General features: G+C 57.4%; 1 protein-coding gene across 1 annotated transcript in view; it reads right to left on the bottom strand.

Moving 5' to 3' along the window:
* NPHP4 (nephrocystin 4) overlaps positions 1 to 25,966 on the bottom strand; it is a 29,348-nt gene extending 3,382 nt beyond the window's left edge. Inside the window, exons 1-23 of the mRNA XM_026051098.1 lie at positions 25,832 to 25,966; positions 25,396 to 25,548; positions 23,204 to 23,376; positions 22,834 to 22,898; positions 21,349 to 21,504; positions 19,752 to 19,888; positions 19,006 to 19,169; positions 18,773 to 18,899; positions 15,108 to 15,263; positions 14,214 to 14,343; positions 10,944 to 10,990; positions 9,963 to 10,210; positions 9,647 to 9,832; positions 8,869 to 9,038; positions 7,452 to 7,612; positions 6,774 to 6,939; positions 5,305 to 5,430; positions 4,775 to 5,195; positions 4,349 to 4,535; positions 2,977 to 3,060; positions 2,054 to 2,210; positions 1,542 to 1,627; positions 307 to 392 (exon numbers count right to left, since the gene is read on the bottom strand). Coding sequence (XP_025906883.1) covers positions 307 to 392; positions 1,542 to 1,627; positions 2,054 to 2,210; positions 2,977 to 3,060; positions 4,349 to 4,535; positions 4,775 to 5,195; positions 5,305 to 5,430; positions 6,774 to 6,939; positions 7,452 to 7,612; positions 8,869 to 9,038; positions 9,647 to 9,832; positions 9,963 to 10,210; positions 10,944 to 10,990; positions 14,214 to 14,343; positions 15,108 to 15,263; positions 18,773 to 18,899; positions 19,006 to 19,169; positions 19,752 to 19,888; positions 21,349 to 21,504; positions 22,834 to 22,898; positions 23,204 to 23,376; positions 25,396 to 25,548; positions 25,832 to 25,966 — 3,521 coding nt within the window. The remainder of the gene's footprint in view (positions 1 to 306; positions 393 to 1,541; positions 1,628 to 2,053; positions 2,211 to 2,976; positions 3,061 to 4,348; positions 4,536 to 4,774; positions 5,196 to 5,304; positions 5,431 to 6,773; positions 6,940 to 7,451; positions 7,613 to 8,868; positions 9,039 to 9,646; positions 9,833 to 9,962; positions 10,211 to 10,943; positions 10,991 to 14,213; positions 14,344 to 15,107; positions 15,264 to 18,772; positions 18,900 to 19,005; positions 19,170 to 19,751; positions 19,889 to 21,348; positions 21,505 to 22,833; positions 22,899 to 23,203; positions 23,377 to 25,395; positions 25,549 to 25,831) is intronic.
* Between the last annotated feature and the right edge of the window lie 95 nt (positions 25,967 to 26,061).

The raw sequence follows: 26,061 nt of genomic DNA, 5'->3' as shown, positions 1-26,061 counted from the left end.
TGATAGCCCAGCTGGCTCCTAACGAGCTTGCTTGCACACTGCGAGCCGTCTTGCCACGAGAGACACTCGACTCGGAAAAGCAAGGAGCTCTCTAAGGTCCTTCACAGCTCACCCACACCAAGGGCAGTCTCGCGAGCAGATATTTCAAGGCAATTGGGAAGCCCTCTGGTCAGGTCTCTGCTCGTCACAGGAACATGTCAGATCAGGGAAGCAGAGAGCAAGAGCTTCTACGTGAACTCTCCTTTCTGCTCCGTCATGCTCCCTGGGTAATTGTTTCTTTTTCACTTTCTGGATTCTCCTACTTACGTATAAATAGCAACAAAGAATTTTTTGATCTGCGGGCTTGGTCCTCCAGCTACTTTTAAGAACACGTCCTGTGGTTCCCCGGGACCCTGAGTACAGAAATCAGAGCATCATTAGAACAGTTAACCTAGAGATCAAACCAGCTAATGAGGACTCCAGGGTTTCTTTTCCATTTAAAAAAAAAAAAAAAAAAGAACACCCCACTTATGAAAGCAGAAGCTTTCAGTCAGGAACCAGTTATATTATTTTATTAAGATGCTACAGAGTTTGGATTAACCCTTCCAGCGTTTCTAAATACAAAAGAGGATACAAAATGGCTATCACGTTCCACCTGTAATTAAATTCTGGCAATTTTTCCCAAAGTTTTGAAACAAGCCATAATTCAATTACCCACTAACACATTTCTGCAATGCCAGTTAGCAAGTTGCCTTCATTACCAGACACATTTATATGCACAAATTTATTTTTCATTTGGATCTCACCAGCTGAAAGCCCAGGAAACCTAAAATCTTAGCTATTAATTACCAAACAAAAGCTGCACTTGGGAAGAGAAACAAAGTGACTTCAGTCACAAGCTTTCTAGGTTTGGTCAAAAGAGCAATGAAGGAAATAAAAAGACCAGTATTAATTTTCAGTGTGCTTTTGCACCAAGCCAAGAGAGAGAAACAGGCCAGAACAGACCTTGAAATATCTGCACTACAGGGCAGTATCAGAAGGCGATCAGGAGGTAAAGCTTCACACACACACACACACACACACATCTCATGCTTTCTGTGCCCCTTCTCACCTTGCTAGCATTGCACATGGGAAAAGAAATGGGCTAGCTTTGGACAGCAACCTTCCTGCTCCTTCACTGAGAACACAGTGATTCCACCTCACTCCCTCCCAACAGCTGTAGGCACTCTCAATTAGACAGGAAAACATATTTGCAGCACCTTGAGAAAAGGCTTCTTTGTACCAGCATTTTGAATCATTTAATATTTCTTCAAAAGAACAAGCTAGTAGAGGCTGCTGCTTGATGTGATGAGGTGCAGAAATGAGCTTCCATTGCCAAAACAATGCAGCTCATTTTAAGTGGGGAAAGAGGGCCCATTTCAGTTTAATAAAAGCCAGGATTTCATCACTCCAGACTGATAAATCTAGGTGCTACCACTGGTGGGAGGCACTTCTCTGCTGACTACAACAAAGCACAGCAGAAGGACACACTCAGCCATCAGTTTGACTTTTATAACTGGTACCATATGTTTGGTTTCGCAAATGACGTTGGGGTCGCTGCAGCGAACGAACATCTCGGGTTCCCCACCTGGCATCCCTGCCGGTGCACCTAGGAAGGAGACAAGCACCAGCAAACTTCAGCATTTTCTCCATTGACTGCTCCTATCTCCTATTTTTGCTGCTCTCCATCTCCACAGTGCCATGGAGAACCAGAATCCCTTGTCCTAGGCTCGACTATCTGATGGCACCAGGTCAGCAGTAAGATAGSGGGCACTGATGCGAGGACCTAGAAGGAGGTCACTTGAGAGACACTCAGGTCCTGAAGACACAGAAGTACAGACAGCTTGATAATGCAGACTTGCGCTTTGAGATGCCATCTGCACCTTCTGGAAGGCTAACGGTGTTAAAATTAGCTGCATGAATGATGGAAGTTTGCTAACTAGGTGCATTCTACTATCACATGAAAGCTGATCCCAAGTCCCCCAGTCCCATGCAGTGTTTTCGGTCTGGTCCTTGGTGAAATGAAGGTATTTACCCGGAAGAGTGTGCCATGGGGGCAGCCGAATGGCCTTCTTCAGGAAGGTCAGCTCTGGGTGGTAGAATCGGAAGGTCTGGTCCACCACAGGCGGCTGGGTCTCCACCTCCACCTGCAGAATCGCAATGGGCTTCTGGCCACTCACATGGAAAGAGACCTGGGCAACACAAAGGGAGAAGCAGCTGCTCAAGGACAGCGACCACCGAGGTACAGAGCACAACAGCATATTGCTCAGGTGCAGGAGAGCAGCCCGCCGTCCGCGAGACGAGCAGCAAGCACGGCAGGCAGCTCCAGCCTGCACGCAGGAACGGCCGTGAACCCCACAGCTTCACAGGTGCCGTTAAGGGAAGTGCCTGATCATACACGCATGATCACTGCAATTTAAACGTGCCACAGGAATTACTGGGAAATGAAATCACTTAGGCTGAGAGCAACGGTTCTGAAAGAGTAACTGACAGAGGAACAGGAAGCATTTAAGCAGAACAGATAGGGGATGAGAATGTGAATATAAATATCCATGCTTTGCAAACATGGCATTTTTCTTGCTACATTTGCTGTGCTTTCATTAGTCAATGTTGAGCCTCTCAGTACTTGGGTTCATTTTCTATAGGTGATATTTGGACCCCAACCGTCCTTGCTCCTTATGGAAATATTGAAGAACTTGTTACCTATGTACCACCCTGCAGGTTGATTTCTACGGCTCTGGATGACAGTACATGGGAGAAAACAATGTGCAGGACCCCAGAATGCAGACATGGAGAAAAATCCAAACACTTCCATCCTCATTATAAACCTGATTCTGTAGGGGGGGGCACCCCAAATGAGTGTAGGCTCAGTCTGGGCTCCACTGCACTGAACTGAAAGCGCTAAACTTTCCAATSCCCCTCCGCATACTGCAAGAGACATTTCCCCAGCTTGCTCACCTCGATGCGCTTGGTGAGGGTCCCGCCAGGCTTCTGCAGAGAGGAGGCGGCCTCGTCTTTACCACCGCTCAGCCCCGCAGGCCCCTGTAGACACACGAGGCAGCGCTCAGGAGCAAGCACTGGAAGCACTGCTACGTGCAGCGAGTGCTTGCACTGGAAGCCTGAGCAAAGCTTGTCCAACATCTTTGCACAGCACCGGGAAATACAGGAACTTTGATTAAAACCAGCAGAAAACTCCTTAGCTGCACAAGGGTTTTAGTGCAAAGGTTTTGGTTGGTTATGGGGATCTGATCCRGGCAGGCAGCTCGTCGGGCTCCCCTGCCTGACCTCAGCAAGCAGGTTTTGCACTTCTGCAGCCACTGCAGCCAAAGGCAGGGCTGGAAGCAGCTTCTTCCTGATTTTATTCAGTGTTTTAAATCTTCTGGCTCTAAATGCCACCAGAAGAGCAAACACTGCAGGCACCACACTCTGCCAAAGACAAGTCTGAATGTCTTTAATTTGAACATCTGGTAACACCTGCCTTACATCACTCCCTGCTAAGCTTCTGGAGGGCAATATTCGCTACGAGAAGAGAAGGAAAGGGAGAAGTACTGGAAACCACGTGAAAGGCACTGCAGGTGAGGCCAAAAYGCAGCGCCTGATGGTACGAACCTGAGAGGAGTAGCTGATACCACAAAGGGCTGTSGTGCCATCCAGAGGGACCTGGACAACTGAATTATGAAATGTGGCACGTGTAAGGTTCTGCACCTGGGGAGGAATAACCGCAGACACCAGTACAGGCTGGGGACTGACCTGCTGGAGGTCTGCAGAGAGGGACCTTGGCRTCATGGTGGACAACAAGTTGACCACGAGGCAGCAGCACCCTCATGGCCAAGAAGGCCAACGGGATCCTGGGGTGCATTAAGAAGAGCATCTCCAGCAGGTCGAGGGAAGTGATCRACCCCCTAYACACAGCCCTGGGGAGGCCACATCTGGAGACTGTGTCCAGCTCTGGGCTGCCCAGGACAAGAGGGACGTGGAGCTGCTGGAGAGAGTCCAGCGCAGGGCTACSAGGATGATCAGGGGCCTGGAACATCTGCCCTGTGAGCAAAGGCTGAGAGAGCTGGGCCTGTTCAGCCTGGAGAAGAGAAGGCTGAGGGGGGACCTGATCAGYGTSTATARATACCTCAAGGGAGGCAGTGAGGAGGATGGGGGACCTCTTTCAGCAGCCCTGTGCCATGTGCCCTGGGTRTCCCTGCTTGAGCAGAGGGGTTGGACTAGATGATGTCCAGAGGTCCCTTCCAGCGTCATCATTCTGTGATTCTGCCTGCTTCCTAACCCAGCACAGCACAGCAGRCGCAGGACAGCGCACGCACTGCACAGGGGCACCTACCTGCTGCACGGCTGCCAGCTCCACCGAGAACGTCTGGTACTTGAAGGGGACATAAACAGTCTCTCTGGGACGCAGATAGAGCTGAGGCCYGTGGCCATCACGGAGCTGGAACATGTCCTCTTCAACGGGGGCAGCCGTCTTGGTCAGCTCCTTGAAGTGCCTCCACTCCCTCGCGTCCACRATCACGCTGCAGAGCGACACAGGGACTGCAGGGACAGCCAGCTTGGGTGGCAGCAGCCCTTGCCATGCCTGGCCGGGCCTCCCCGCTTCCAACGCGCAGCTCCCTGCTGGGACCGGGAGCAGGAGCCTTCCCGGTGGGAGGGATTGGGAGCAGGGAGGCGGGAAGGATCCTGGCCTGCGTGTGGAGCACAGAGTCGGACCYGAGTAGAGCACCGAGCTGCAGGTGCAGCTGCCTGGTGCCGCTACCTGAGCTCCGGGTGCTCGATCTCGATGGTGACCGTGTGCTGGACGTTGTAGGGGTTCGTCAGCACAAACTCGAAGAAGGCGGCGGTGCCCGGCGCGGCGCGCACGGTGCGGCTGCTCGTGATGGCCTGGCGCAGCATGCTGGCAATGCCCTCGCCCTTGAGGCGCTCCCGGTAGGCGGCGACGAGCTGCAGGTGGCGGGCGCTGCGCGCGGCTGCGGCGCTGCCTGCCCGCGGTGCTGCCCGCACGCCGCCCTCGTCCTGCGCCTCGCGGCGCCGCACCARCGCCATCCGCTGCAGCTTGCGGCGGCGTGCGGCTTCGCCGGCGCCGCGGGGTCCGGCCGCGCCGTGCTCCCGCGGCCCGCAGCTCAGCAGCGCCGCCAGCTCGCCGTGCACGTCGGCCAGGCGCCGGGGTCTGCTCCTGCCTGCTGGGAGAGCACCGAGGATGCCGCAGTGCCTGCATGAGCACTCAGCGGGCGCGGCCGATGCTGCTGCGGCAGCCRTGCGGACAAGACCATGCAGCAGGGAACTTACCCACCGCAGCCTGTGCCGGGAGCAGGCAGCCGCCCGCCAAGGTGCCGTCGCCATCCTGCATCACTGCTCTGGGGCAGTGCGCCGTGGACCAGCGTGGGGCTGGAGGCCTCTCCTCGCTGCGGCGGCCTGCACGGGGCAGAGACAGGGTGGGCTGCAGCCTGAGCCTCCCACGGCCCTGCCCTGTGTGCCCTCCGTGTGCAGGAGCGCTCAGGGGCCCTGCCCGGCATCCCCTCCACATGCAGGCGCGCTGCCTCGGGACAGCTCCCCTGTGCCCTCCCCGTGCTGCACCCRCACCAGCACAGCTCTGCCTGGCATCTCCCCGGGCTTTGATGCCTCCAGCAAGTGGTAAATSCAGAGTCCATTCCTGCTCCTCCGCAGCCCCCGCTGTGTCCCTGGCCGAGCAAGGGCACGCGTGGCTCAAGGCCGGGGCCCACGCTCCACGGCCCACATTCCAGCACTGCCCCACTCAGTAGTGCACGGTGCCAGCACAACGTCGCCAAGGGGAACCCTTCCTGCCCCCAGATTCTGCTTCTCCAAATGGCTCGATATAGACCATGACATGTACAGAAAAGCCTCTGGTGCTAACACCTCACACCACATTGCRTAAGGAACTTTAAAAAACTTGCTAACATTACTTTGCCACTAAAAGCAAACCAAAACCCACGCAGGCAGAGAAGCAAAGGGCAGCTGTTGCCCTGGGTGCTGCCTTTGCCGTGGCGCTCGCCGGGTGCGAGCTAAGCCTCTCCGGGTTAGGAAGCTCTCCTCCCCGGCAGCTTATCGTGCTCTTGCAGGCAAAACATGAAAACGCCAGTTTAAGTTATCTTATAATGGAGCTAATCTTTTTTCTAAGATAAGGTTTTAAGCCCTGCAGTCAGCGCACATTTCCAGGCCGGTGAGCTGGCCATAAGGAAGGACGGAGGCTGTTCTTGGCAGAGCGGCATCCTGGCAAGGCTGGCGCTCACAGTCTGACCACCCACGGCCTCTGCCCCTTCACCAGCACCTAACCGAGCTGTCCCTGACCTGCCTGGGCCAAGCAGACTGCACCCAGGGCACCTTGGACACATCCTTATTCTTCCAGAATAAAATCCTTTTGCAAACATCGTGAATGCAGCAGCAGCTTCCAGCCTGGCACGCGCCTGGCAGGACGTGCGCCCGGCCCCGCTGCATCTCTGCTGCAGGGAGCCGCGCTCTGCCCGGAGCAGCACGCGGGCCTGCTGCTCGCTGCAGCTGCTCGCGGCCGCTCGAGCGCGGCGCCGAGCAGAAGGCGCAGATGCGCTGCCCACGGCGGCCCCGCTGCTCGGCGGCCGCGCTCCTCGGGCTGCCAGCACGTAGCGGCTCAACCGCRAGAGGGGAGAGCGCAGAAACGCGGCCTGGCGCACGAGTGGCAGGGGCGGCAGGCRCAGCCCCGAGGCCGGCAAGGCTCAGGGGCCCTGTCCCTCCCAAGGGAACGCGGCGCCCGCAGCTCTTACCCACGTTGGCCAGGCAGAGGTGAAGCCGGCCCTTGGTGGCCATGCGGACGCCGCCGGGCCGCAGGGCGCCCGCGCCCGGCACCGCCGTGTCCTCCTCGTACTCGGTGGCGGTGACGTCCAGCTCGTGGTGGCTCCTGACGGCGGCCCGGCCCTGGCGGAGCAGGGGCTGCGGAGCAAGGACAGAGCGCTGCAGCGGGCGCCCTCGCGGCCCGGAGCAGCTTCCCGTGGCAAGGAGAGGGCAGGGGCTGCCCACAAAAGGGCCCAACTGCAACTGCCACCCAGGGGGGCTTTTTACATTGTGCTCCAGCTAACTTGCACCTGAGAGGGTCGCACAGCTGGATAAAGATGTTTCTAGATTTCTTAGCTCTGTTTTTTAACACCATAAAGCTTTCGAGTACYGTTAAAGTTCCAGAGAACTCGAAAATGGCTAATGTTTTGCCATCGTTTTCAAGGCTAAGGTGACAAATGCTGTGATTACAGGCCTGTCAGATTGACATCCGTCTCGGTTAAACAAGAGAATGGCTGATTAAGCCTGGATTATTAAAGACTCCAGGGTGATATATTAATGATGTTTGCTAGAGAAGCCAACAGGAARCGTGCAGGCTCTTCCCGGGCATCCCTCCTGCCAAGCAGGGACTCCCTGCCAGCAGCAGCGCTCAGGAGAGGCGCGCTCGCTACCTGCAGCTTGACTGCAGCCGAGCCTACGAGCAGCAGCGAGTCGCCGTCCCACACGTCCAGGTGAAGGCTGCGCTCCGCCAGGTACCGCACGAAGCAGCGCTGCTCTCCGGGCTTCAGGAACGCCGCGTCCACCACGTATTTCAGCTGCAGCCCCGGAGAGCCTGCAAGGGAGGAGCGCGGCGGTGACGGCAGGCACGGCACCCCACCCTGCCCACACCCCTGCACCCGCCCGCAGACTCCTCGCGGCGGGAAGACAGAGCCTTTCCTACAGAAGAACCTGCCACGGGCAGCTGAGGACCACCGGCTCAGCTCATCCAGCATCTCCGGGAGCACCAGGGCCTGTGTTATCCTGAGCGAGTGCCAATCCCATCTAACGGCCCTGTTGGCCACTCGGCAACCTACAGGATCGAGCAGGGAGTGACATCTCCCCGCAGACACACTCGCTTTGTATGGACCTCTCCTCTATTTCCGGTAATAATTCCGCACGGAGAAGGAATGTTATCAACTGAACACGCTCTGCAAGAGATGCTATATTGGCTTTGTGCTCTTGGGACAAGAATTTAATAAGACAGAAAAAAAAAAAAAAGAAAAAAAAGGCATATTGCTGCGAGAATCAGATTAGATTACTCCAGGCAGTTTGCTTTAATGTGTTGCATGTCTTAAATACACTCAGCTACCACCGGAGTCAGCAGTCTAGATGTCTGAATCATGACACCAATACATATTGATGTTTTACTTTATGGTTTGACATTTTGAACATTTTAATTATATGCCACAAACTAATGGAAGGTTGCTATTAAAGCAGACGGTAGCAGTCCATTCCCCCGACCTGGAGACAAGCCGCAGTCTGATGGACCGAGAAAACACGTGGAATACTTCCTATTGTTTGAACTTCCCAGGAGGGCTTCCCTCATACAGGAACACAACAGCAGAGCACACAAAACAACTACAAAAGACAAGTTTACTGATGAACTGCATGAAAGACTCAAAACAGCAATAAAATTTCAGTATTAATGTGCTTGTAAGCCCCAGGGCAAGGCCTAGCAAAGAGTGAAAACTCTCTGTTTTACACATAAAAGTAGGTCGCTGGCCTCCAAACCAGGTCAGCCTCCTCTGCTGTGGGCAGCAGCTACGTGAAGGAGTCGGTGAGGCTGGACAGGCCAACGGGAACTTCCCGGCCGGCCGACGGCCCCGCTGCGGCTCTGCCTCGAGACAGCATGGCCTGGCGCAGCGGCTGCCGTGCAGGTGACAGTGCGGTGCAGCAGCGGGCACGCTGCAGCGGCGGGCACGCTGCAGAAGTAAGCATGCTGCAGCAGCACGCACGGTGCAGCAGCAGGCATGGCACACGCGGTAGGCACGCACTCCCACGGCCGTCACAGACACATCGCCCTTCACTCCCTCCGTCCGCCAAGCTTACCGAGACCTCCGTCCTCGCGGATGGGGAGCAGGATGCGCGGGGAGGCAGCGTGCCCATCGCCGGCGTCGCCCAGCTGCAGCCGCGCCGTGGTGACCGCGGGGAAGCGGTAGAACTGGAAGGTGAAGAACACGGTCTGCGGCCACGATGCTTCTAACCCGTTCTGCAGAACCCTGCGCCAAGAGAAAGGCCGGTGCGGGTTAGCGTGCAGTGCCCACCTCCCCCGGCGCCTAACGGCGTGAGCTGGTCGCCTGCTGAGCAGCAGGGAAACAGGAGAGGACCAGCACTATCAGCAGCATGTGGAGCCCTTGGAAGACAGGGGGCATATGCTTTGTCTTTGCCTTCTGAAAGCTTCTCAACTCCAGCTGTCTTCTACCGTATGCCGTGATGGAAGAGCCAAGTTAAAATCCCATTTTACCTTCCCACAGCACGTTGTCATCTACAAGCAAAGTGCCATCACGAGGACGTTACCACAGCGCCAGCAGGTTCCACCCAAGTTCAAGCTCCAGTTGGAGTGACAACACAACCTCACCCTAGCTGGCTCTGGCATCGCTTTGCGGCCATGCAGCCAGAGAGAACGATGGAATACACTCTAGAGAGACTTCCAAGAATAATACGGCTGTAGAAAACCCTGGGATTCTGTTTCCATCACAAACATTAAAAGCAGCAGCACTTTCACAACATTATATCCAAATCACACAAGCRAGTGAGTTGTGGGTGGCTTTGGAAAAGGACCGTTTCTCAGAACACCTCCACTTTGCCAGAAAACCTGGGATCTTACCGAGTAAAGGTGAGAAACTGCAGGATGATTTCGTTGGTCTGCAGAACATCGGCCTCTTCCAGTTGGGAACTGAAGCTCCCAGGGTTGCTGGGGTCACTGACTTCCACGGGCTCCTTGTTACAGTCCAGGATTTCGGGAAAGCCGGAGGCGCGCAGGTGAGCGAGGAAGGCTCGGCTCTGCGTGGTGCTGGAACCCACACGCAAGTTGTTCTGAGGCCCGCGGTGGCTCCCGCGAGGCCGGAGCCGCCGGGCACCGCAGCACGCTCAGCGTCAGCCCTCGGCTGCGCAGCCGCATGCGCCCGAGCGCCGCAGCTCACCTGCTCACCGGCGCCGCGACGGGCGCGTGCACGGGCACAAACGGCAGCTCCCGCAGCGGCTCGCCGTCCTCGGTGCCCAGCTCAGCCTCCAAGTGGGCGATTCCGGCCGGGCTGCTGCTGCGTGGTGGCTCCTGCGGTGCCGGGAGAGCAGCCGACTCGCCAGGGCACCGCGCGCCCGCCGCCCCGCTCGGCGTGGCCGCGRGCTCGCTGCGCCGCGCTGGGGACACCGACAGCTGCCGCAGCGAGAGCTGAAAGGCAGGAGGGCAGGCAGTGAGCGCAGCTGGCAGCGAGCAAGCGCCAAGCGAGCGGCACCGCGCGGCAGCGCCCGCTGCGCCTCGCGCGTCCTCGCCAGGGCTCAGCAGCCCCGCGCAGCAGCAGCACGGCTTGCCTGCCTGCGCGTTCGCACCTCTGTTCCCTACTTTAGCTACCCGCCCGAATGTCGTTTTGCAAAGGCAGGAGGAGGAAAACATGGTGGGGGGGGGCGGAAATGAAACAGCTTCGTGCCGCCCTCTGAAGCATTTCATTTTATCGGAAAAAAATGCGAGCATTGATCCTGCACTAAGATTAAAAAAACAAAGAGATAAGACACTGCAGTATTCATAGCTCTTCTGCAAGCCTGACAGCTCTCCACGGAGAAACTGTGCCTCACAGTTTCTCATTTGCCATGGGACAACAGCAGCTAGAAAATCTAGCTCACCAATGGCCAGAATCGCCCTTAAAATAGTAAATTGGGAGCATGAAAATAGCTCAGAGATTTGTGTCCAGCAAAGTACAGGCAGAATTTGTTTTGCTTCCTTGGAGGACGCGGATTTCAGCAGCCCGTTCAGTGCCATTTGGCCACAACAGCCTTGGAAACGGGCAGCCGGCGGGGCAGCGAAGCGGCTCTGTGTGAAGGGCCGGCGCTGCGGGGGCACCACGGCCGCCCAGCGCTCCAGCCCTCGCCGGGGTCGGGCACCGCGTGGCTCTCGCGGACACACTTACCCCGGGGCCCGTGCTGGAGGCTGTCAGGCGAGGAGGGGACACCGCACCTGGGGACAGCAGAGACACGGCCTGCTCAGGGCGCTGGCACGCGCCGCGGGCTGCCCGTGCTGGCACGTGGGCACACGGCACATGTGGGTATACCTGGCACACATGGGTACGTGCTGCGGGCTGCCCACGGTGGCACACTGCACTCGTGGGTACGCAGCGCATGTGAGTACGTGGCACATGTGGGTACACAGCACGCACGCACTGCGGGCTGCCCACACCAGCAACAGCAGACACATGACACACATGACCCACATGGACACACAACACATGCAGACATGACACATGAACACAACACACGTGGGCATGCAGCGCACACGGGCACACACCACGGAGCAGGATGCGGCCCTGGGCTCTGCCCCTCGCAGAGGCTGCGCCGCTCGCGGGGCTTCGCGCCCGTCTGTCCCCACCAGCTCAGCACACAGGAGGGGGAGGCGGCGCCTGCCCAGGGCCACCCGCCGCTCCGCGGGAGCTGGGCTGCGTGTGCCAGCTCCGCTTCCCTGCTCCGGGCGCAGCTCCCGCCAGCGCCGCGCTTCCCTCCRAGCCACGCGGTGCTGCTAAGCGCATTGCCTAATGAGACGTGAAAGTTTAGGATACTTAAGGTTTTCATAGTGCTTCCATTATTTCTCGTCACTACTCTCATCTGCTGCTACATCCGTGCCCTGGAACCGCGCGGCCACTCGCTGCTCGCCGGCACGTGCCAAACTCACCGCCGCACCCGGGGCCCGCCAGCCCTGGGGACACGTGTCGAGCACGGCTACCCAGAACCGCGCGCTGCCCGGCACCTCTCCACGTCTGCACAAAAGCCCCCAGGACATCGGGAGGCTGTTGGGTCTGCAATGCCAGGGAAGGGGCTGCAGGGACCAGGGAAGGGGCCGCAGGCACCAGGGACGGCTGTGTCAGCACTGGCAGCTCCCGTGCAGCTGAGCACACCCAGCGGAACAGACTCTGCCCATGGTGCCGAGGCCGGAGGGAGGCCGGGCCCAGCCTGGCCCTGAAGCAGGACGGGGGACAGGGGCAGCCGGGCTGTGCCACCTTGTCCGTAGTGCCTGCATTGGGGACGGAGGCACCTGCTGCCCCACGAGACTCCGAGCATCTCATCTGCCAGGACACGCCAGAGGTCATGGGGGAGGCCAGGGGTGCCCCAAAGGGGACACCTTTGCCAGACGCTGCAGCAGGGTCACAACAGAGGCAAGCAGCCTGCTGGGTTGTTTTCAAGCAAACCTGAAGCCTGAGAAGCCTCAAGCAGAAGCAGAGATGTCCACATCCACGCAGCGTGTTCAGCAGTGGCCGCCCGGCCAGATTCCCGTGCACGGGGCACCCGGCACCCRCGATGCCGACAGCAGTGAGCGCCTGTCTTGAAAGTCCGCTAAACACCGAGTTCACTGGAGAGCACCCTCCTAAATCGGCGGAGACAAAAGGAGAGCAGGGGTGCCAAGTGCAGCACATTCGCAGGCCTGGCTGGAGACTAATTCCTCACGACGGGCCACGCCGGCGCAGGCAGGTCCCGCGCGCTCGGCACAGCTGTCACGAGCCACAGCGGCTCCCGTCAGCGGCGCCGGGCGCGTGGCCGAGCACACAGGAGAAGCTAACGAGCAGCTCGAGCAGCCTCCCGCACCCCGCTCTGCTGGTGCCTCTGGCTCTGTCGAGCATTGCTGTGGGGCACGAGGAGCCRGAGAGGCGCCGGGGCCRCGCRGGGCCCTCGCTGGGCACGGTGCCCCAGCGTGGGCAGGGCAAGATCTCCCAAAGAGGATGGGGCGGCCGCGAGTGCAGCGAGGGCAGTGGAGCAGGGCGTGCAGGGCGCTCTCGGCGAGGAGCATGGCGAGGCTCTCGCCTGGTCAGCGCCACAAAAGCCCATCGCGACGCGCGCTGCCTCCCCAAGGCGCCGCTGCACAGACCCCCTGCAGCTCCGCGAGCGCCCGGCGGCCCTGCACGAGGCCAGGAATTCRCCCGTGAAGCTCCCTGTGACGGCAGGGGCTGCTGAGCATCCCCTGCACCCCGGCTCCCTCCGCGCGCGGGAGCAGCTCTCGGTCCCTGGGCAGCGGCCTCAGGGCCACGGGGCTCTGCGCTCGCTGCAGCGCCGTGGCCAGAAGGAGCTGCCAAGGCCTCGGCCTCCGCGGGGCGGCTCAGCGCTCCACGGAAGCGCCACGGCGCCAGCAGCTCCGCGGTTCAAAGAGCACTTGTCTCCACCGCGAAACGTTCACGAGCAGACGGCTCCTCCGGCAGCCCCTCGAGTACAAATGGTCCTGCAGACTCCAGCAACAACGCCACATTAATACGGTAATAAACTCACATATTGACGTTTGAACAGGCAGTTAAGTTGCCAGCAATCTGGTTCACGCATCCCTACATAGATCGAGAAAGATTAAAAACACCAGAGCGGAGGGACTGTCAATGAAAGAGGAACATTCATCACTGCAGAAGCCATGGCGAAACAATCGAATTATTCCAAGCCATATAAATAGGCAAATTTGTGTTCTCTTATTTTGATCCCTGTGTCACATTCTGGCGTGCAAAGTTCAGATAAAAATCTAGATCTACGAGTTTGCTTCCTGCTGAGTGTGGAAAAAGAACAGAGAACAGAGCCATAGGAACGGGAGGGGGTTTTCAAGAGCACTGGGCATTGATTTACCTCCCTTCCCAAGTCCAAGTCAATGGAAATTTTATTTCTCTCTTCACTACACATAACAGCTCAGTGCTGAAAACCCCACCATCTGGCACTCGTGTGCTGTGCGCACGCGCCTGCGCCAACAGATAYGGGGGCAAGAGCCTGGAAGAGACCCGCTCGCCTCAGAGGTACCTGCGCTGAAAGCTGCGCCGCCGCCACCTCCCGTAAGCCGCAGCTAAACGAGGTTATTTATTATCCAGCCTCAAACTGCCAACTCCTCCATCCTCAGGCGTGGAGGAACCAAGGGTTTCAGGCGCCGGGGAACGCGGGCAGCRGGGAGCGATGCCTCTCGGGGGTGCCAAGGCGCCCACGCGCCGGGACAGCGCCGCGGAGCGCGAAGACGGCGGCAGCCGGGAAGCTCCGCGGCCAAGTCCCGGCAGCGCAGCCACATTTGCAAATTACAAAGTCTAAATGGGAGCTGGATTCAAAGGGATGCAAGCTCCGCTCACTGTGATAATTCGTAAATTAGTTCGCTGAACTTATCTGGTTTTTGCTTCTGATCACAAACCAATGCTACACTCTACGCTTTAAATGTCACCAACATGGAAAACACTCACTCGGAGCTGGTGTAGGAGGCCTCGCTGAATCTTCTCTCTCTTTACTTGAGACATCTGTAGAAGTTACAAGATGTTCCTCTGAATCCGTGGAAATGTGGAATTGGATGGTACCAGATTCAAGCTGCCTCACCTGAAATTTGGAAGGGAAGCAAAACACTTTTAAAGAATGCACGCTATGTACGTACTCTTTTGTATCTCTCAAAGGAGAAGCAATTCTCTCAGCTGCAGCCAGAGAAAACGTGGTGCAAAAAGCATCTTTCCAGGCATATGGAGGCAGAGCTGGCAGGGATTTACATTTTAATAACATCGCTGAAGATCTGTCCGCTTGCAGAAACAAACACACTGGCAAACTCTTTCTATGGCCCACCTCAGGCATAAAATCTTGCTGAGTTAAGGACGTTCACATATTCACCAGGTGCTTAAAATTAATCTAGTGCTCTGCCCTTCATGCAAACAATAAATGTGAACGTGTCCAACACAGAGCGGGGCAGGGCAGGCTGCAGAGCTGCACAGCTTGCTGTCTGAGGTGGAGAGCGAACACTGCAGTCYGGCCTCGTCAGGGGAGTCTGGAAACAACAGACGTTTTTGCAAGGGAGGTRGGGCTTTTTACTGATAAACTATAGACCCTTGGGGGCGAGGTCTTGGACCCTCTGTTTGCACTTTAGGAATGGCTCAGGAACTCGCTCAGGAACAGCAGCCCCCAAGGAAAACCACCATGAACACGGTGGCAGAGCACAGGGCACAGCGCGCACCGCGGGGCCTCCCTGCTCTTCCCAGGGCTTCCCGCGCTCTTCACGGGGCTTCTCCTTCACCCGCAGCCTTGCTGGGGGCCTCGCTCCCACCTGGGCACCCAGGAGGCCCCTCAGGGTGTGGGGTGCCCGAGGGGCTCCTCACCTCCGCCGAGCCGGCGCCGCGCTCCCTGTAGACGAGGGCTCGGCCAGGGCTGCGGCGCGCGCCGCCCCGCAGCGGCACGGCCACGTCGGCGGTGCCCGCGCCCTCCGCGGGGCTCCACGCAGCCCAGCGCAGCGCCTGCATGCTCACCGCCGGCACCTGCGGGAAGACGAGAGCAGGGGATGCTGCAAGGACACAGCAGGAACAGCCCCGTCCCCAGCCCAGGCCCCCCCTCGCTCTTCAATCAGTCCCCCTCGGCCACGGATGGCTCCAGGGAACACTTCCCGCCACCAGCGTAAGTGRGAGCGTGTAACGTCAGCGCTGGCAGGTTTTACTAGGAATTTATTATCACCACTGCCGCAATAACAGAGACAATGTTCCAGAGATGAGAACTCTTCCTATGCATAGAAGGTGATTAGGTCGCCRCGATAAGGTCAGGAGCTCATTAAAGAACTGTAACTCTCTCACTCAAGGAGCTGCATTAAATGATATATTTTTGACCATCTTCTCCTCAGAGATAGGACACGTATTCTGGAAAGATGCTAAAAGGTTCCACTTTGGCAAGCACGCTAGCAGCCTCCCGTAGGAGCGCAGGCTGCAGGGAACGGGCGCAGAGCGAGCRCCCAGTGCCGGGCTGCTCGGGAGCACCCGTGCAGGGCGCAGCGGCAACGKGCGCGGCAGGAAGGGCACAGGGTCCCGGCCCGTCCTCCCTGCGGAGACGGGAGAGCCCGGCCAGCGCTCCCGCTGCCCCAGAGCAAGGCCGGGGCTGCCCAGGCTGCCCTAACCTGTGCTCTGTGCCCCAGCTCTGCTTCCAGGGTCGCAGCTGGAGCCAGGCCCCCCCGGAGCGCCGAGGGAAGYGGCGCCGCGCGGCCCACCACCAGCCACGCGCTCCCCGCCTCAGGCCTGGGCAGGCCCCTGGGCTTTGGACTCTAAATGAGCTGAATCCGATATCTCATTTGCAGCCGCACGCTGCTCCACGGCGTTTCCTCTCCCAATCAATACCAAGGCTTTCGCTCTGTGTGTGCCTCTTTTACAAATACCCACATTTCCCCTCGTTTTGCTTTGGACAGCTCTAACGAGAGGCGATGTTTATTGCGTTACGCGTGACCCTCTCCCAGCCTCCTCAGCCGGAGGATTCGGGGCCCGTGAGGAACTGTTCACTCTGGAGGTGGCCCCGGAGCCCTGGGGAAAGCCAGGCTGCACGCCTGATGTCACCGCGGGGTGACCACCAGGGACAGCTCGGGAGGGAAAAGCCACATTTAAACTCTCAGAAAAACCCCAGTGTGCCAGAAAAGGACATGCCTTCAGCATACAGCTTATTTTTGTGCTACATTCTGAAGAGTAGCCTTTTTTAAATTAAAAATAGCTGAAATTCTGCCACTTGGCTTGCCAGAACACTCCAGGACTGCTGCAGGCTAATTTCTCCATATACATACACACAGTGGAAAAAAAAATTTAACAACATATAATTAAAATGATGGAGTGAGCCCCTCCGCGCCATCCTGCACAGGCTGCTGCTGGAAGCCCAGTGACATTTTGATAGGGGGCATTTGCCTTTTGTCCCAGGGAGCRAAACAGCTCTCGGGCAGCGCCCGCGGGCACCCGGACAGGACCCTGGAAGCCACTGCGTGGTCAAGTGCACCTTCCCCTCCTGCCTCCACATCCTGCGATGTTCACAGGCACAAGCAAGAATTTAAACGCGATGACAACAGCAATTAAAACCAATTAACCAGAGGCTTGCATGCAAGGGAGCCAGAGGAGCTTGCAATGGCTTCAACACTCCAAGGGTTCCCCGCAGCCCCTGCCGCCAGCCCCATGGGAAGGGGGATTATCTGCAATCCCCCCTGCAGACTCTCTTCCGTCTTGATGCACTCAGCTTCACACGTGAGGGACATGGAGGGTCCATGAACAGGGTGGCCAAAAGCACGTGGGGGACACGGAGAGCCCGTGTGCAGCGAGCAGGGCTGGCGAGTGCGCACGGGGGACACGGAGGGGCGGCTGGCACGCACTGCCTGCGAGCGGAGCAGCAAGGGGCACAAGGAGGTCCCTTCCCTGCCCACCTCGTGTGGCCACCACCATCCAGCATGGAGTGAATCCTGGCAAGACAAGAATGCGGATGAGGCGCCCGGGCTGGGGGCAACGGTGCCAGGCAAGTGCCTAAAAAGCACTCGCGGTTTTAGTGTTTTTTTTTTTTTTTTTTAAACAAGATTAATAAATCTGTTGCTGAGAGGAATCCTTTATTCACCGTGCTTTCTCTTCTGCTTTATGCTCCCCATCTGTCAAGTCATGAATCCGAGATGCTAGTCAATAGCAATTTTTAAAAACAAACAACTTTTCCACCAGCGCTCCTAATGAGCGCGCGGAGCACCGCCGTAACCGCGACGGACTGTGGGCAAAACCTGCGGGAAGCAGCGAAGGGATTTATCAAGCATCAAGATCTCGTGATTGCGAAACGAAAACACTTCATTTTTCAGAAATAATTAAAAAGCAGTGATGTGTTAAAATAAGCCAGGAAAAGGCACAAAACACAAACCCTGCAGAAACACAAACCCTGCAGTTTGAATAAGAAAATCCCGCAAATATCCAACTATCTTAAGCTATCCAAGAGACAGCTTAAGAACTAAGAAGTGTTTTGAGCTTTGGGTTCTATGATTTTTGAGGTCATTTGAATCTGAAGGGCCCRTCTTTTGCTCCTACATTATTAACCATTTCTGCATTTTCCTTTGCTTCCTAAATTATAAGGCATAAGATCRTCATGATAGGAACTGAAACACTGAAAAATAAACCAAATGCCAGTGCTTAAAACCAGCTCTTTTTCCTAACATGCTTAGAGGACAAGTTACCCTCAATTTAAGCTACTGATGTTCAGCACATTTATAAAAGGCTGCTCTTTTTAAGTGTTAAAAAATGCTCTTTACTGTAGATGGTGCAGCACATSCACTGTTCATCTGAAGCCTATTCACACACTACCAAAAGGCAAGGCGCTCCAGCTCCCTCTTTTCCAAGTCCCTTTTATTTAGGGAACTTCACAGACCTGTTTCTTTACATCCGGACAGCTTAAAATGAAGGCAACATGAGAAGATGATAAACAAAGGGGGTTCTGAGAAAAGAGCCAAAGAAAACGGAACTTCTAATTTGGAGCTGCCCGGGCAGCACCTCTCCCGAGCACTAGCCTGGTGGGTCGGAGGAGCCAGAAATCTCGCTCAGCTTGAGCCCTGCAGCACAGTACAGCACTTCGGAGGCGAGGGAGCCGTGCACCAGCATGAAGCCATTTCTCCTTACAGGACTCGAGACCTTAACCTTTGAGGAAGGAGCTGTTGGGTGGCTAATATGTCTTAAATGCCTGTGCTAATTAAACAGTGGACAAGAATAGCTCAGAAGGTGCCATTTGTCTAGTGCCTTGATAACGCAGGACGGTGCAATCTGGACAGGGTATCTCGTTACTCGAAAGGACTCTGGTCCATCAGGTGCAGATTTATGTTCTTTAATAATTGATCAGAGAAACTTTAGAAATGTCACTGAGTAACCAGAGCAGCTGTGAGGCAGTCACTGCAGCCCCTCAGGGACATGCAACTAGTTAAGGGTTGTCAGCAAAGCCCTTGCCCGTTTCTAAGGCTTGTCCGTGGGTCTAGATGAGGATTTATTGGCAGTGCACAGTTCATGCCTACCTTCCCGTTGGCTCCTCCTGGCACGCAGAAGACATACTCAAGCTGGAAGACGATGGCGAACGCTGGGTGAGGAACCATTTCAGGCAGGTGGATGCGACTCCTCAGAAGCAGAGCTTGACCTACACGGCTGCACGGGAGCGCGAGGAAGGGAGGGCTTGAGAGCAGGTTCTAGCAGGGCGGCGCGGGCGGCTGCAGGAGCGCGGGCAGCGGCGAGCGCGCCGAGCAGCACTCACCTGGCTCGGGAGCCGCGGCCCGCGGGGCGTCCCCGGGCCACCGCCGCCTCGGGCACCAGCACGGCCACCTGCGGCGCCGCCACGAAGGCCAAGCCGTTGTGGACGCCGACGCGCAGGCGCCGCTCCTCGATGGCCACGGCGCGGCCGTCCGGTGTGGCGCTCGCCTGCGGCACAGGGAGGGGAGTCACGGCCTCGCAGCCTCTCCGCCCGACGGCCTCCAGCCCCGCGCGCTCCCGCCGGGACCTCCCGCCGGCCGCCGGAGCCTTCGGGGCCTCCGGAGAGGACAAATGAGGCAATCAGTCATAAACTAATAAAAATGGAACCTGCCCCAGCGTGAGCGCTGGATATTAAAGTGTTTCATCTTCTGAGCAGACCCGACAGCAGCCTGACAAACAAACAGGGACCTCGCTGGAGGTCTCTGCTGCTCGCTAGCGGTGCCGCTCGGGCACAGGCTTCGCAGAGCGAGCATTAAGTCGCAGCCTCCCATATTCAACACAGAGCAGACCAAAAGGCTGCTTGTTGCTTTGCTGCTCAAAGCAAATCTGACATAAAATTCCTGCGTACTGATCCAAGAGGCATTCAAGTAAAGCAAGATGACAATTTTCATAGCAGAAAWAGGACCCTAAGCAAAACAGACACACTAATGGAGTTTGTCTAAATGTTTCGGCTCCACCTGCAAAGAAGGCACCGTTACTGCTYATCATTCCTTCTCCTATGCAGCTCTATAGGCTCTATATAGGCTCTACCTTCAGYAAGCGATCACTGTTGAGTAAATCCAGCAGTTCCTCCTCAAATTCCTCCAGAGAAGGGTACAGATGGACAGAGACTTTATCCAGAAAGCAAGTGATGGGCTTCATGAGCCGCGGTGCCAGGAAGCAATCATCTGAAACGACAGGGCAGCGAGTCACCCGTCACCCGGGGCCTCCCTGRGCATCCACCAGCCACGAGGGCTTCCCTGGGGCAGACCTGCTGCCAGAGCAGAGCGCAGAGCCCTCATCCTTCCACAAGGAAAGCTTGGCGTTACAGAGCAGGAATCCACCCTGATGCAGTCGCAGCAACCACGACCACTTCACGGGCTCCCTCTCCTCTGCTCTCCTGCCTTTCAGTCTAGCAACTCACAGCCTACACCTTGCCTAAACTACCCTCTGTAAAGGAACAGGGAGGCTCAAGTTAGTTCACATGCAGCGCTCTAGTGCTCGCTGCTGCTCACTTCTTTGCTTAGGGGAGGGAAAAGGAGGCGTAAAGGAGGCTCCGCAGCACCTTCCCGGCTTTAGCAGTAACTGATGCAAACCAAGAAATGTCATCAGGAGGGACTTCTAAGCAGTAAGTTAAGAAAATTCAGGTCAAGAATTGGTACTCTATTCTCCAGATTTTCAGATCCCAGACTTCCACAGTATCGACTCAAAGCACAAAGCTCTGAAATTCACAGGCAGAGTCTGCGGATGCTCCGCATGGCCAATTCTTCCTCTGGACTTGCCCACCTCCAGGCAGCCAGAACCCTGGCACGGACACGGAGAGTTTTGAACAAGTTGTAAAGACTCCTCCTAAGACTCAGCTGAATGACCCTAATTAAATGGACCATTATTTATCCACAGCACTTTCCAGGCAGTAAAGCAATTACCAGGGAAGAACAGAATGAGACCACTTTGACATATTAAGGGTTGGATATAAAATGCTACGAGTACATCTCAGAGAGGAAAATTCCAGAGGCCTGTGCTCTCTCTCCCCCCGAGGCAGTGCCGGAGCTCGGGGGAACGTTTGTACCAGACGGGAACTGCAGCTTCTCACAGGAAGATCTTCCCCRGAGGAGGCGCAGCGAGCGCGGCACTGTAAGGGAGCCCCGTTGCACTGCGGTGGGCACCGGCAGCACCGGGGGCCCGTCCTGCAGTCCCAGGGCACAGCGCGCGCTGCTCTGGAGGGCAGGGGCCGGGCACCCCTCAGGACGTGCTGCCACACAGCAAGGTCATGGTCCCCGCTGTTACAGGCGGCCGCCAGCCGGGATTAGTGCGGATTAGCAGCGGACACCACTGCCTGAGGCAACCCCCACCTGCACAACAGGGCTCTGCTCTGCAGCCGCCTGTTTCACTGTGCTGTAAAACACCTGAACACAGACGTCCGGCCCTCTGCGCGGCAGAGAGGCCCTTCCCTTTCCAAGTAACCACAGAGGACAGAGCCCTGCCATCCTGGGCTTGCTCAGGCAGAGAGGAAAGGCACCGCCGAGCGCGGTGCTGCCCGCGCTCCCGCCGGGACTGGCACGCTCAGCAGCCCCAGGACGGTCAGGCCAGCACCGCAGCACGCGGCGATTCAGCCGACACGGACAGAGCAGGTTAACGGAGTCCTTACCCGTGTGCCCACGTGCAGGCAGCACACCAGGAATCCTCTGCAGCCCAGACATGAGCAGGTTCTCAGGAAAGAGGTGAGCTATCGTCTCCAGGGGTGCGTGGGGCCGCAAGGTGTACTGCAGGTGGCTGTTCTCCATCACCGTCATGTACTTGTTCTCTAAATGAGAGAAAACGTTGTGAATGCTCCAAACCCTGGCCAGACAGCCCTAACACACTGCTGTCAGAGACCATCGATAAAGGAACATTTTGGAAGCAGAACCATTTGTCTGGGAGTTGCTGCGGAGCTTAAGGCTCCCTCTCGGCACCAGAATGAAGTTCCTGTTCCACACATTGACGCGAATCTCATCCAAGAGCTTCCACAACTCTCAGCTACTCTGCAGCTTCTGGCATGTGTGGAATTAAGCAGTTAGGACTGTTTTCAGAGCAAGTGCAATAACGAGGTGACTCTGGCTGTAAGATACACTCGCTATTTCCAGTGCCTGTGCTGGCAAGCTGAGTACTTGGGATGGGGTATTACTCAGACACCGATTACACCTCTCAAATAGCAACAGATCCGAGCTGCCTCCTCTCAGCAAAAAGCACTGTATGGAGAGCACAGAGCTCCCTAATGGGCTGCCACGGATGACCACAATAGTCAGTGTTTTTCAGCCGTCTTTTCTGACCATCACCACTGGGCACTCAAAGCTCATTCCTGTCACCTGCCAACACATCCTCAGGTTCTGCTGTAGGACGCATGCGCGTCCCTAGTGCAAGACTCCTCCTCCAGCAGAAGRAAAACGGGCACCTTTCACCTGGTGACTGTCTATGAAGAGCCCCACGTGGAACAAAGCAGCTGGCAGCTTCCAAAGCCGACAAGCCTTTTGGCAGCAGAACCATCCTATTGTACATCTTATTTCCACTAAGCTGCAAACAAAGGCATTTCTAACTCTGGTTTCTAATTCTGCCTGCCTGCAGTCCTGGTTACGCTTTCCCAGCTTTTTCCTAACCCAGCACTTGCATGAGTGGTAAGAAGCACAGGGAATTTTCTCTCCCTTCTGCACAGGTGAGATGAGGACACCCTGCCAGCCCCGCGCACTGGGAGGACACTCGCTCGGCTGCTTTGAGCCCGCAGGAAAGCGGCGAGCGAGCTGACAAGCACCAACCACGTCCAGAAGGACAAAGGTCTCAGTTACACGCTCTGCAAGACACCGTCCGCCTGTGTTTCACCTTGTGTGAGCAGCAGCCCTTGCTTTGCGAGCCATGGCTGATCAATACRTATAAATAAATAACCGCATCGCATTTGTGAGGCCACAGCGGCAGCTTGTCAGGGCAGGACTCGCACGAGAGCCYTTGCCCTCCGCTGCCTTGCAACTCCCGCTCGGCCTCCCCGCGCTGTGCTCGGGCATGCATGGCCACCAGCTCTGCAGGAGGGGACACGTGTGCCAGACGCTCGCAACGGGGCCTGCCCAGCAAAGTGGCTCCGAAGGCGGTATCCGCCTGCACTTACTTTCCACAGGATCCTGGAAAAGCGGATGCAGCAACGCACGGGGCGTCCCGTGGTAGAGCTTGAGCCTAAATCCAAAGAGAACAAACCAAATATGAAACGTTCAGTAAATTAACCCTACAGCACATTTGCTGCAGTACCTCTACTCGTCAACAAGGAACCCATCCCTACTCTGTTACCACAAATTGTCCTTTTGGAGGACAACCACATTTCTGCTTTTATAGCAGTTAAGAATCCCAGTCTCCAAGCCCAAGGTGTGTCCTCACAGCCATGGGACYACCCACTGCAATCCCCATAGGCAGCAGGTCCAAAGCACCTTATGGTGCTCCCCAAACACCAAGGGGCTCTGTTTCCCCACGCAGAAGGCACCTACCCTCTATCCTTGGCAGCTGCATTCGTCGTTTCCAACTTGCTGTTGAACAGATGAATGATTCCAAACCCACACGACAGATCCTGAGAGATCCCATCTTGTTTCTTGACTATTGCCACAACTTCTACTACAGCAGTGATGCTGGGGTGGTCCAACGAGGTGTGGAAGTAAACGGTCTAGCGGAGAAACGAGGGAAGAAGGGAGAAAGGGTATGTGAGACTGCACGGCTGACTGGAATAGCTCCTGGCAAGCGCCCAGCACATGGCAGCAGGAGCAATGCAACGCGGAGAGCGCTCCGGGATGGGGCGGGAACGAGGAGCCCTGGAGCCCGGACGACGGGTCCGCAGAGCTGCCTGCTCAGCCTGCACGATCCCCCCTGGATCGATCCTTGCACCTCGTCAGGCTGCCACGGCCGCTGCCGCAGCGGTTTTTGTGTTTATGACTGAGCAGCAGCACAGTCCTTGGAGAGCCAGGAAAGGCTGCTTTTCCAGGCAATGCGGATTAGCAGCCCTCAGGCTGCGCCCRGATTAAGGGCCGGATTTACAGGCCTGTGTGACCCCTCGCTTTGTTGTGCGCCCTGTGCTGGAAAAGGCCAGCGCGCAGAGGGCACAAGGGCTGGCACAGCCCTCACGGGTGCTGCGAGGAGGGGAGGCCACAGCGGCAGCGCCCCAAGGGACCAGACAGACACAGGTCACCTCCCAGGGACAGCGCTTAAAGCCAGGTTAATCTTTCTATTAAAGAGTCATTACCAGAGTGTCCCAGCGAAAACATTTACTGTAATCATAGACTGTCAGGAAGGGATAACTGAGAGGGACATTAACACATCATCCCAGGGAAATAAATCACTATTCTATTATCTCCTAGCGCAGAGTGCTGCGGTGATGACCGCTGGCTGCCGACAGGGGCTGGACACACAGACAGATGCTTTGGCTCGCGGAGAGCCCCGGGGCCRTTGCTGAGCTCAGGCTTGGGCCGGGACCGTCCCAGGGGTCGGCGCTGCCGCTAACCGCCGTGGAGCTGAGGCCGAGCGTGCYGCTGGCGAGGCCTCGCTCCCCGCGCAGGTCCCGCGGCCACCCCATTGCCGCYGGGAGTGCAGGGCACCTGAACGGTGCCCGAGGGCCGCCTGGCACCTGCAGCCGAAGCTCCAAGGTCAGTGTGGAGATCAGCGCTTTGTCCTCCCCTCGCACACTCCTGACTGCTGCGAGGCTGCTCCCCAGCCAGCAGCGACCCCCGAGCGAGGGCAGGGCGGCCGCGGGGACACGCGGAGCCATTCGGCCGCTCCAGCGACGTGCTGCAACCCAGAGCTGCAGCCAAAGGCCCTGCTCATCGTGCCCGGCTGCCAGCCTGCGGCGTCACGTACCTCGCAGCGACAGCACGTGGCAAACAGGGCACGGGGACACGCACAGGRACGCGCTGCCTCCTCTGCAGCACCCAGTCCCAGTTCTCTTCAGACTGCCCGTCATAACACACACGCCAGCAGAGCCACCCTGACACCGCTGGGGATCGAAAAGCTGAGGAGCGCACCTCTAATGCGTGCTGGACTTCACCTTTGGCGCAGTGCACTAGCCAAAGGGGACATAAGGTGGAATCATAAAGAGTCCTGAACAAGGAGGTGAAATCTCAGCTGCAGTCGGCATCTGAACCGCAAGGATCCGCAGCCTTCCTCTTGGCTAAGGGCACAAACCTGCCCCTGCTCCGAGAGGGGCGAAGCCGCCTCTGCCAGCCGTGCTGCTAAGCAGCCCCAAGGAATTCTGCAATCTTTCACCTCATTGCAGCGGGAGAGACAAGATGCCATTCCCTCCTGCTGAAACGGATAACGAATAAAAGCATGTTTTTGTGTAAASGTAACCGGGTGGTAATGAGGGACCTGCTCTGCCCGGGTTGGCGCTCGCCCATTGCTGAGCGAGCAGTGCACTCTGCTGTCAGCTGCGCAGCACAGCAAGGGACGCGGCACGAGCAGCCACCGCCAGCGCTGCACCCCACGCTCRCAGGCCCCACGAAACCCAAGCTCCCCCATTATGCACAAGCTGGACACGCGAGATCAGAAAGTGCCTTCGTGTGCGGGATGAAGCACAGCCAAGAGACCGGGAAGAGGCTGGGTTGGTTCATACACTCAGACACACAAACCGAGTGACCACTCGTGGCTCCCCCTCCATCCATGAGGCCGCAAACCATCCCGGCRGGCGGCCCCGCACCTCGTTGAACACGGCCCCGGGCGGCTGCCGCGGCTCCGTGCGGAGCGGCCTCCTCCGGCTCCTCCACGTCCTCCCAAAGAAGTGGCGGTAGGCGACGTCGAAGAGGGTCAGCCGCAGCTGGTACTCGGTGTCGCAGGGGCCCTCCGCCGCTCTCTGCAACACAGCACACGCATCTTAGCTAAATTACTCCCCCCCGGGGCAAACAAAAAGCTTCACTACAAAGCAAGGAATGAATCATATCTCTCGGCAATGCCCAGTTTTCCTTGCTTTGATAAATTCCCTCATGCTGCTTGCATGCAGGAGTGGCTGTTGCAAAGGCAAACAGGCACCTTTTAACAAGCAGAGGCTTAAAAAGCAGGGGTTTAAAAAGCAAAGCGTGTGTCAAACTGCAGCGCTTTACAAACGGCAGAGCAGCGCGGGGAGACGGCCCCTCTACCTGTGCGAAGGCGGCCCCCTCGACGCGCTTCAGCACGCACTGCAGGGCGCGCGCCGCCGCGGGGCCGCGCGGGCCGCGCTGCCCGTGCGGGGGCACGGGCACGTTCTGCAGGAATTGCTGCTCCCAGGCGCTCATGGTGCCGTGGCCCCGTCCTCGGGGGCAGCGCGGGCTGCCCCGGTGCCCGTTGCGACGGGACGGCGAGGCGGCCGCTGCGGCGGGAGCCCCGCGCG

This window comes from Nothoprocta perdicaria, unplaced genomic scaffold, assembly GCF_003342845.1.
Source record: "Nothoprocta perdicaria isolate Ctin4 unplaced genomic scaffold, notPer1 scaffold_72, whole genome shotgun sequence".
In the NCBI taxonomy this organism is placed as follows: domain Eukaryota; kingdom Metazoa; phylum Chordata; class Aves; order Tinamiformes; family Tinamidae; genus Nothoprocta; species Nothoprocta perdicaria.
This window is presented reverse-complemented; position numbering and strand designations above follow the sequence as displayed.